At 39.7% G+C, this 11879-nt stretch overlaps 1 protein-coding gene across 1 annotated transcript; it reads right to left on the bottom strand.

Moving 5' to 3' along the window:
* Positions 1–4872: 4872 nt before the first annotated feature.
* LOC146559769 (uncharacterized) lies at positions 4873–6240 on the bottom strand. The gene has a single exon (XM_085244348.1). It carries the CDS (start codon positions 6238–6240, stop codon positions 4873–4875), a length of 1368 nt encoding a protein of 455 aa, XP_085100474.1.
* Between the last annotated feature and the right edge of the window lie 5639 nt (positions 6241–11879).

Here is an 11879-nt window from a genome sequence, read left to right as displayed (position 1 = left end):
TTGTGAAATGGGACGGTATACGCTTCGTCACGCTGTTCAGGTTGCCTAGCAACCATGATACTAACCGCGAGACACGTTACATACAGCTTTGTGTGTATGTATGTATGTATGTATGTATGTATGTATGTATATATATATATATATATATATATATCAATCACTGACTTTCAGCTTGTTGTGTTTGTGGATATATGACTGACTTTAATTATTAAACATTCGCACATAAATAAGTGACGTCATATTCAGTACTTTTGACAGTTCACTCTCCGGCCGCTCCATCTTATTAGGGAAATTCCATATACATAAATGTAAATTTCAAAACTCAACCCCATCATTTGATTTGTTTTTGATTGAAATTGAATATTACTTAAACTCTCTTAAATTAACTTCCAATAAAAAAAGTTTATCATTTTTTCTTTTTTTATCCTTTATTTATTCAACCTTATTTCATTGTACTGTATATTGTTACTCTTATTTGCCTTGTATGTCTACTGTACAAACTGAACTGGAATGACTGACTGTTCGCTTTATAAGTTCAATAAAGTTTGGAAAAAAAACCCCTCTTCGGCCGCTCCCTTCTGCCGTATTTTGCGACAAAATTATCCACACCCACCGCCGCGCTATGAATTGTGGGATATATGGGACCACGTTTGATATTTGGGGAAATCGACGGCGCATTTGGAGTATGCATTTGAAGTACACTTCGAATTGGGACAGCCGTCGTTGCGTGGCGGTGACGTAACCGCACTTGAAATGCGTACTTCAAGCGTGCAGACCCTAAATTGGGACAGAGCCTTTATGTGCTGTAAAATCGATGGAAATGGCAAACAGGCAGGAAACACAGCTGAACATAATCACACGAGACGAGACAGGGAGGGAGCAAAACAGAATAAACTGATGCAGGGCACGGGACTGTCAAAGGAAATGCTTGAACGTAGGGGACAGAGGATCAATTCTGCGCAAATAATCCCTTGTGTTTCCAATAAAAATCCAGAAAATTGGTCATTTGTGTCTGGCTTTGCTGTTAAGTAGGTTTCACCATCATTGTTGTAAAGTTTTTGCAATTTCAAAATATGGATTTGCAAATGCAAAGTAAGATTTTACTAAATGAAATCCTCAAACGCACACATAACACACAATAACAGGTTTAAGGAACACTGGGAGGTAATTGGAGTTATGTATCAGATGGTTTGGTCAATGTATCTGTTGTCTTCTACAAGTAGTTACCAACAACTTATCAAGACAAACACATTTAAGGACGAACCTCTGTTGTAACCTCTGTCATCAACTTGAGCTAGCAATTTTATATATAATTTTAAAAGAACTTTGACAAGTCAGTGTTGATGTGTAATCAGTCGTTTGAGTTTTAATAAGGAGCAGTTGTTATATGTCAGTGATGGACAATAGGCCAAAGACACATGTGACAGGTTAAATATTCTACTGGGTGATTAGGTCTCTATAGCATCAATTTTTAGACCTTATAGACCAGGGATCAGCAACCTTTAAGACCCAATGAGCCGTTTGGACCCGGTTTCCACGGAAAAGAAAACACTGGGAGCCGCAAATACTTTTTGACATCTAAAATGAACATAACACTGCATACATTGTTTTTTTTACCTTTATGCTTTGTATAAACAACTATAAAGTGTTGCTTATGAAATCCATGAAGTGCTACAAAGAAAATGAAATTTTATTGTAATGAACACATTTTGAAATCTTAAAAAATAAAATTACAAAAAAGAAAGACATCCAGTTGAAGGTCTCTGAAATTAATTAAAAAAGCTGAACTTAAATTATCCATGTAGCAAACAAAAACTGAGCCGCCATCCTTATTGGCCTACAGTGCCTCTGCAGAAGAGGTGGACGCACCTGAGTGTCCGCAATCACGACTCGCCACCTTAAAGTCTGTGCTCTCTCCACTGTTGTGTTATGTGTCGGGCTGTGTGCTGGAAAGCTAAAGCTAGCTGCATGTGTACAGCAACTGTGTGTGAAAAGCAGTCAATAAAGAGAAGCCGAAAAGCATGTTCATGCAAACATCATCGGGTCTGCCGTGACAAGTTTTCCATGGGACTTTTGCTCCTGAACCTCTGCACACAGCGTGTGCAGACCGGGGCTGTACGAAGTCACTTTTGTCTTTACGCAGGACTGTAAGCTGTCTTCTGCGAGGTGTGAGCGGTTTTTGTTTTTAATAATAGTTCATGGTGGAGAATAGCTGCTCAAATACGTATGTGGATCTGAAGAGCGACAATCCACAAATTAGGCATACTGGTAGGCTGCTCTCGTCAGAAGTAAACGCAAATAAATCTGCCCAGGCATCATTAAATGTTCTATTTTCTTCAGATATTTTTCTTTTCTTACATTTCTCCATACTTGGCCTACCTGGGGTTGAAAGTCTGGATAAATGCATGGCGTTTCGGTGAGTAGTGTATCCTTATTTTGAGCGACGAAAAATAAGAAAATATCATTTTATTTTTATATTTCAATATCATGATAATCTTCCAATTTAGAACAAGTTAAACAACACAAAAAACAAAAAACAAAACAAAAAAACCCCCCACAAATGAAATACACTTCAGCTAAATACTTTTACAATTTATTTTCCCAAACCACGGAGCCGCAGTGTAGAGACAAAAGAGCCGCATGTGGCTCCAGAGCCGCAGGTTGCTGACCCCTTTTATAGACTATTTGGTCTATGTAGGTTTCTAAACATGATAGTTCAGTATATTGGTTAAAATAAACTAGAAAGGTATCTTACTATAGGGTTAGTTTGAAAATTATATGCTGGTGTCCTTTTAAAGTCTAAATCTTTAAAAGGACATTATGTCCTGTTAACTATGCAATATAAAATTGTAACCAACATATTCAAACAGGCAGTTTTATCAGTTTCTCCTGCTTATAGCGTGAATGTCCCTCACATATTCACTAAAGAAACACTTCCACTACTATATCATCCATTACATCACATGAATCACGTTCTCATGTAAAAATAACTTCTCCTTAAACTAAGGTGACCGAATAATAAGTAGTTACCAGTGTTGGTCAAGTTACTTGAAAAAAGTAATCAGTAACTAATTACTTCCCCAAAAAAGTAATCCCGTTACTTTACTGATTACTTATTTTTCAAAATTACTTAGTTACTTTTTAAAAACACGATTTACAACCTGAAGAGGTGATAAAGCGATAGATCTTTCAGCCCAATTCTACTTTTTCTACATAATCCATCATACAAAATGTAATCAAATGGAAAGGTCTCTTTTTTTAACTTGTTTTATCAGTTTTAATCTTTTAACTTTATGCATCAAGCAAAAATTTAATTATATGCAACATTCTCCGAGTTGAATAAATTTGTTTAACATTGAAACCTATTTTCTACACATTCCAGCACATAAAATAAAAATATTTTGTGTTTACACTCACTCTTTCAAATAGATGCAAGTAAAACACAGCAGAACATAAATAAAGTCAAAGACTCAGCGGTCCTGTTGCTCTATTTTCACCTGTAAAGCAGGACTGCGGTAGGCGGAGGTTTACCCTGGTGCAGGTGTGCCGTGGTCAGTTGAAGAATCCGCGAGTTTCTCTGTGAATTTCCCATTACGTCGTTGCGCACTCGGTGCTTGCTTGGAAGTTTAGGGGTTTTTTTCGCTGTAAAAAGAAGTTCTTCCCACGCACGATGGACGCTAATGTTTTTGTCACTTTTTATGGAATCAAACTCAAAGTAAGGTCAGTACTTCCACGCTTTAAACGCTGCACGCTCATACTCTCTCCCACAATCGATATGTGATCCACTGTTGATCTGCACACAGCTGTTGTCACTAACGGCGCACTTGCTTAAGTCACTGTCATGAGACATTCTCGCCAAAAAAAAAAAAAAAAAAAGGCTAGAAATCCTAGAGCATGGCTCAGCTGATTGTAGAAGGGGGGTGGATGAATATGTCAAACACAGGTAGGAAGGTAAAATCCTTCTTTTTATGTTTTGCTGCTACTGCTTCTTTGGGTATCATGTCGGTTTGCATTCTCAATACTACATTCCACTAAATCCACTAAAGGTTCTTTAAAACAATCTTCTTTCTTTTGTTTTAACTGTTTACCTCTAGAGGTATTTTCCAAAATTATAAGTACCACAGAAACAAATGACGCGTTCAAGTAATTCTTTGACACAATTGCTCACTCAGCTCTAACTGCCTTGTTGGGGTGAGGTTACTTGTTCAACTTACTCTACTACATAGCTACATACTACATACACCACAGAGTGATGTAATACAGTAGTAACAACCAAAACAACTACAAAACAAAGGCAAACAAACAAATAGATAGTGACACCTGAGTTGTCGAGTGAGTGAGGCTTGTGGTTACTCTCACAGCAACGATTTTGCTTTGGATTGTAACACGACGACCCACAGAGATGTGTGTTTGGTTCAGTGCTGTGGATGTGTGTAAAACAGGCAACAATCAACACAAAACAGTCCATATCACATTAAATTTAAAAAAAAAAAAAAGAAAAGTATGGAAACAATTTGTTTTATAATGTAGGCTGCACAACTTATATTCAAATTTTATGCACATTTCAGTGCAGTAATGGGTTTAATGATTGTGGCGGAGGTGTGGTCCCGGGCGCGGCTGCAGGGGAGGAGTGGTGCAGTGGGCTCAACGGGGCGGTGCTGGAGATGCCGGTGAGAACAGCTGATGGCGATTTGGACTGATAATGGTTTCCTTCCCTTTTTATAGTGAGACGGAGAGGAGCGGAGAGAGAGGGAAATCAGCTGGGACTGACAGCTGTCAGACTGTGTTCAGTCATAACCGGGGAAAATTGTAAATAAATGTGGAACCTGGTGATAAAGACCTGTGTGTGGGCGTACCTGTGTATAGTGCATTTCACAAGTGGTGCCGAAACCCCGGCCAATTCGTGCCCAGAATTAGGGGATGCGACAGGCGCGGGCTAACCGCAGCCGTTACTCTGTGCGTTTTGCCCTTATACTTTAATAACAGCGGCACTATGGGATACCTGTGAACATCACCATGAACACACTTCACCTCCACCCATTCCGCCTCCAGCAATGCCCCGGGGCGAACCAAGCCTTGGTGCACGAGGGTCTGCGTGCAGCCCGTGTCCACCAAAGCATGGCGTATACCCCCTCGAGTCCTTACCGTAATGCTGTATGTCCCTCCTGGACCGGGAGAGGGTGCTGGGGCACCGGCAACGCGGAACACCTGCCCCACTTCCATCAGAGGACAGTCCCTCCTCAGGTGTCCCAGTTGCCCGCACTTCCAGCACTCCTGCCCCGGCGTCTGTGCTGCTCTCCGTGGCTCAGGGGCGGCACTACTCATGTCTGATCCCCGGGAAGGCACAAACGCAGCAAAAGGATTAGTGGGGCTCAGCGCCGGCTCTGCCTGCCCTGGCGCAGGTACCCGGCGCCTCGGTGCCGGCACTGGGGCTTGTTTGCTCGGCCTCCGGCGGCTGTCCCCGGGCTCCCCCGCTCTAGCGGCAAGGTGGTCCTCCGCCAACGTCACCGCCACCTCCAGACTCGCGGGACGGTGGCACCGGACCCATCTCGCCGTCTCCGCAGGCAGCCCCTCCACGAACTGCTCCAGCACCACCTTGTCCACCAGCAGCGTCTTGCCCTCCGACGATCCCGGCTGCAGCCAGCGCACCGCCGCGTCGTGCAGCTGCCGGGCCCAAGCGAACGGTCGATCCGCCGCGGCTAGCAGACAGGCCCGGAACCGCCGGCGATGATCCTCAGCGGTGAGCCCCAACCTGTCCACCACCGCCCGGCTCACGTCCTGGAAGATGCTCCTCGAGGTCGGCGGCAGACTCAGGGCCGCCGTCTGAGCCTCCCCCGACAGCAGAGGAAGCAAACGCGGAGCCCACTCCACCTGCGGCCACTGGCAGGCCTCCGGCGTGGCACGAAAACTCTCCAGGAAAACCTGGGGGTCGTCCCCGTCCCCCATCCGGGGCATCGCCACCGACAGCGGTGGAGGCTTCGGCGGAGCAGCGGCACCAACCAGCCGCTCCAGAACCAGCGTCTGCCGGTCCGTCTGCTCCTGCAGCGCAGCCAGGTGAGCCCGCTGGGCTGCCGCCTGGTCCTGGCTCATCTTCGCCAGCTCCGCCAGCATCTGCGCCAGAAACTGCAAAGGCTGGGCGGGCGGCGCAGCCTGTGGGTCCGACATCCCCACGCCGACTGGACACAGGGTTTCGGCACCACTGTGGCGAGAATAAGGCACGGCGGGACCACGGAGTATCATTCAGAGCCATCTTTATTTACATCTCACCACAACACATTCCCAAACCCCTGAGTCCCCGTGTTTTTAACTAGGCGGGCGTGATTAAGGATGCCGTGCAGGTGTGTCCGCCCTCCCTGCACGGCACCGCAGACCACGCCCCACCACAATGATTTTCTAGAAGTTTGGTTGGTTTCTAATCCTTGACCTCCAATCATGCTATAGTTATATTTTTCTGGGAGTCAGTGGAAATGGAAAGGATCTCCTAAGTGTCCTAAGCATTATTTTTAATCTTTCAGGTTATTGTAAAGACATACATTCTGACCGAAATAAACAAACAAAAAATGTATTCCCAAAACTAACCAAATATTTTAGTGTCTAAACTTAACCATCATGTATAAGTGAAAGTAATCAGGGAGCAAAAACAAAGCGAAACAATGTGGAAAACAGAAAACTTCTTAACTTTCTTAACTCCAAAAAACCTGAACTTAATTTTTTTGACCGTTTGAGAATATAAAGAAAATTAAATGAATAGTCAAAACAATCCTTTGCTACTTTGTAAAATAGTCATACTTTGTGTTATGTCTGTAAGTTACCTGCATGATTGTACATCTTTCAGTGGAGTGTTTCATTCACACTAAAGCTTGCTCAAAAGGGCTTGCTGAGTTTCTATCTGTATAAGGTTCTTAACTATGTAAAGTGCACTAACGGTATATAAAGTGGAACTATATTGATTGATTGAATCTTTATTTTGAACATGTTGAAAAAGTACAACAACATAGAATTAAAAGAGACAAATAAACAAAACAAAAGAAAAGAAAAACGAGGAACCACAACCAAACGTTTTCATTAACTTACCATTTGGGTTGGAGCTTGAATATCTGAAAAATAAAATAAAAGATTTAACACACACACACACACACACACACACACATACATACATACATACATATATATATATATATATATCAATAGTGCCGGGTGGAGGCAAGCTGATTTAAAATATACATATATATATTTCAAGTTTTTAGCTCAAACAGATTCTTGAGCAGAATCCGTAGGAATAACCAGTGTGCACCCTAATGTACATCTTTTAATTGTATGTTAATCAGTACATGAAGCGTACCTCTGAAAAGAGTCCATCATTTGTGAATTTACTGGTTTTTTTTTAACTGCAGTTTTCACAAACTGCGGATGATGAAATCCTCTGTATTTTAGAAAATATCTTTAAACTATCGCTGTTCCTACTTACTGAGTTCCCTAGCTACTTCTTTACTATGTGAATAAACAATTTGAACAAGCAAGGGTTTAAAGACACATTGAAGCAAAGGCGAAAAATTTGTAATGAAATTTATGTGACTGTTCTTCTGAAATCCGGCAGAGAGTGAAAATCCAAGAGCTGCTGCAATCCTCTGCATTAATGATCTTTCTGTTTCTCTCTTTTTGTGTGTGTGTGCTCACACAGAAGGGAGGTTACGACAGGAGTTCCCTGAGTTGACACGTATGAACCATAAAGTCAGTTTGGACTGAGGAGCAGTTGGTAAGCTACATTCAGTCTTGACAAAATTAGTTTTTATCCAATGCATGCACAAGAATCCAAATCTCTGTATCAGAATGATTTCATTAAAGCCATTTTATTTTATGGGGGCAATATCACAAATTACCGTAGATCATTAATAGGGAACAAATCAAATTCAAATTTTATTTGTCACATACACAGTCATACACAGTACAATATGCAGTGAAATGCTTAGACAACTGCTCGTGGCCTAAAGAAAAAAAGACTATGAATAGTATAGGAAATCAATATGAAAATTAAAATGAAGGGTAAATTTAGCTAAGAAGGAATAAAATAAAATATAAAAATTTAAGTTAAAAATAAAATAACTGTACAACAAAATACACAATATAGAAATATATAAGAATATATGAAGAAATATAGAACAATAACAGCAGCTGTACAAGTACTAAATGGTATGAAGAAATATAATGTCCAGGGTTTTGCAATCCATGTGTAAGTGTCTTGTGCAGTGCAAATATGCTTAAAGTGATTTATTTAAGTCACTTGTGATAAAGTGATTTGATTAGATGACCACGCAGTGTAGTTGTGCAGTGGCCACTAGTGTAAACAAATGTCCAGAATGTCCAGTGTGTGTGTAAAAACCATACCATACCATGTGTGATGTGGTGTGATTGAGAGACCGTATCGCCTGCGGGAAGAAGCTCCTCCTCAGTCTATCTGTGTTGGTCTTCAGGGAGCGGAATCGCTTTCCTGACCTCAACAGAGAGAACAGTCCATTATTGGGACGGCCTAGGTCCTTCACGATCTTCCTGGTCTGAAGTGAACTGAGCGAAGCTACATTATAAAGTGGTTTTTTTTGTTTGTTTGTTTTTTAAATCTTATTTATACCTTATCTATTTGTTTTTCCTTTTGTTTTGTTTGGTCCCTTCCCTGTTTTTGTTTTGTTTGTTTGTTTATTTGCAGGGGGGGGGGTGCTGTTGTTGTTTTTTGGGGGTTATGCTTGTTATGTGTATGGGTCTTGAGATATTGATTTTGTGTGTGTGTGTGTGTGGGCAGAGACTGGTTCTCTGCGGTGTCTTGTCTAGTGTGGACCTGGTAGGGGGAGAATTCGGGTTGGGGGGGTTGGAGGGTATAGTGGACATACAACTGTTCTGAAATCAAGATTGACTTTGCTGTTGCTAACTTTGTATGTCATCGTTGAAATCCATAAAACAAAGTTGGTAAAAAAAAAAAAAGCTTCAGGATTTGCAAATGAGATTTGGCTACAAGTGCTTTGGGTGTGGGAAATTATTTACTTAATGTTACACCTTTGGATTCACTCCTCTGGTTGCCAACCCACATCTCTTTTCACTGAACGATGACTTTGCAAATTTGAAGCACTTTGGCTCCATCTTGTGAGCAAACAAATTCAAACACCCTAGCTGAAGGGAAGTTATGAACTGTTTCTGAGAGACAAATAACACCAGGATCCTTTTCTACATAGCTGACAACTGTGCATATATATATATATATATATATATATATATATATATATATATATATATATATATATATATATATATATATATATATATATATATAATCTTATGTATATGGTGTATAGGTTTTATTTGAACCTAAAGGTATATGTATAGGTTCAAATAAAAAGATTGACTGTGTAACATTCAGATGGGAACCAGTGCAAATATATGCCTCCTAATTGAATAATCTGATTAGGTTCATACCATTGTTTACATAGTGTTGTGTTGCAAAGTCAGTCTTCAAAAGCCTTTAGTTAGGTTTTACTTTTTGGATTTACAGCATTCACTCACATCCTCACACTCAGGCACACCCTACACAACTGATCTTAGGGATTAGCACACCTCATTAGTTTATTTCTGGGTTCTTTTTAAGTTTGCGTAAGTTGGTAATAACATCACTTCATTTGTTTTGGTTGCATCCAAATGACGTCAGTTGAATATTTTGGTATTTCTAAAAGCTTCCTGTGTTATTGAAAAGTCCCCTTTCTTTTTATATTCTGCTCTGTAATATTCCCATGAGAAGGATTAACAGGACCAAAACAAAATAAAAGACTGAGTGTCAGTTCAAGCAAAATTGCATTCATACACTTTCCTTTGTACCCTAGAGGAGGTCAGTCATTCTGGATTTTGTTTTGCAGAGTTTTTTTTTCTATCAAGCTAAACCTCTCTAGTACAAGAGAAGAAGAGGGCCTTTTCTGCTCATTCTTACAAGGTGTAATTTAATGACCTTGTAATGTACGAAGAATAATAACAGAAAGGGCTAACCTTATTGATTTTCATGAAATGTGTTAGGTGCTTCTGTGTTGCATTGTTTTTGCTTTTTCATATTTTGATGTGTCAGGTATATAATTAAGTTTATTTTTTAAACAAAGCTATTAGATATGAATATTTTTTAAATTATCTGATTTTTAAAGGGTACAAAGCAGCCTAATATTACTTTAGAGTAACCTGGTACCTTATGAAGCTACCAGATAGTCTTAATCTATCTAGAACTTAATGTCAGAAATTTTTTTTTACAATAGTCTTGGGATATCAAGTTATCAATTAACCTCCTAGGACCTGAGCTCTTCCACGGCATGCATTTTTAATTTCTCTTTGATATTTGGGCTGATTGGGACCCAATGAATGTAAAAACAAAGAATTACCAGATTTTTTTTTTAACCTTATTTTTGTTTCTAAGACAAATAAGAGCCACACATGAGGATATTTAAAATTTTGATAGAACAGTAGCAGCATAATGTCCTCGTAAGTGGATATCAGGCCCTTGTAGAGCAAAATTGAGTATTTTGGGCTAAATAATCAAAAATGTGATGTCCACATATGTGGACGCCAGGTCCTAGGAGGTTAAGCAGTCTAAATGGGTGTACACCAGAGGCGGAGCCAGACATTTGAAACACCCGGGGCTTAGCCATAAAGGGTAGTATGCATGTGGGAATTTTTTTTTTTTTTTTGGGGGGGGGGGGGGGTAGAAATGAATGAAAAAGATTAATGGGCTCTGTTTTGAGTTTTGTTCAAAAGAGAATGACTTCATATAGGAAAAAAATATATCACATATGCAGGACACCCCCAGGCAGAACAAAGTCGGGGCTGTATCAAGACAGAGGACTAAACCCCAATTCAACCAGACCCAGAACTGATCCGGAATTAAAACAGGACTACAACAGTTCAAAATCAGGACTACTGAGGACTTAACCAAGACAGAACCAGAATCAGAACTAGATGATAGTAGCACTAAAAATCATCATAGACCTGCACTACACTTATTTTTTAATTCTACCAAAGTCCACTATTTAGATTGAGAATAGTTTATATAATTATTTAGCCTTGTTGTGCAAACAAGCCTGCACAACTTAATAAATATAGAATTTGAAAAATAACAAACCTAAAAAGAAACACTAGGTACGAGATACATGAGTACCTATGATACGGTGATACTTTTGGTAAACAACCATTTGACTAACATGTTTGTCTCACCTGCTCTTGTTCCATCTCTGTTCCTCTCTCTCCCTCTTTGTGCTGACAATCATCAAATATACAGTTGAAACCAGATATTTACTTACTCTTGAGATAAAAACACTTTTTTAATTGTAACATCAAATCAGACTAAATGTTTATTTTTTTAGATTGATAAATATAAAAAACATATTTGTTAACTTTAAGAGTAAAAAGAGAAACAATCTGTATTTCTTAATTGCAAATGGCACCAAATTGTATTCATAATTGAGCCACACTTATGGAGCTCCAGTTCTTTTCCTGGTGTTTTTGTTGACATCTCTTGATTTTCCCATTTCAAAGAAACAGGCTCTGTGTTTTGCCTTATATGCATCCACAGGTGTGCCACCACTTTACTCACATGGACTCTACTAACCAATCAGAAGCTTCTTCAGCTCAGAATGGAATCGTCTGGAGTTTTCTTATTAATTAACAAACTTAGTGTATATGTACTCCTAAATTTAATGAAAGTGATAAAAATAGACAGCTCTGTCTCTCTTTATTCTGACATTTAGCTAATTCAAAAGATATTTCAATATTTATTTAACCAAAACAAAACAAGTTTACTCTAAATTGATGATGTACAGTAAAAAAATGTTCTTGTGTTTTCCATAAAGTGTATGTAAATA

The sequence above is a fragment of the Mchenga conophoros genome, linkage group LG14 (genome assembly GCF_057382185.1).
Source record: "Mchenga conophoros isolate Kocher_MC1m ecotype Shallow Benthic linkage group LG14, M_conophoros_male_GT1.1, whole genome shotgun sequence".
NCBI classification, from domain to species: Eukaryota; Metazoa; Chordata; class Actinopteri; order Cichliformes; family Cichlidae; genus Mchenga; species Mchenga conophoros.
The sequence above is the reverse complement of the archived record's forward strand: the minus strand, read 5'-3'. Positions and strand labels throughout refer to the sequence as shown.

Excerpts from the sequence above, each read along its gene's own strand:
- LOC146559769 (XM_085244348.1), bottom strand. The coding sequence starts at position 6,240 with ATGATACTCCGTGGTCCCGCCGTGCCTTATTCTCGCCACAGTGGTGCC.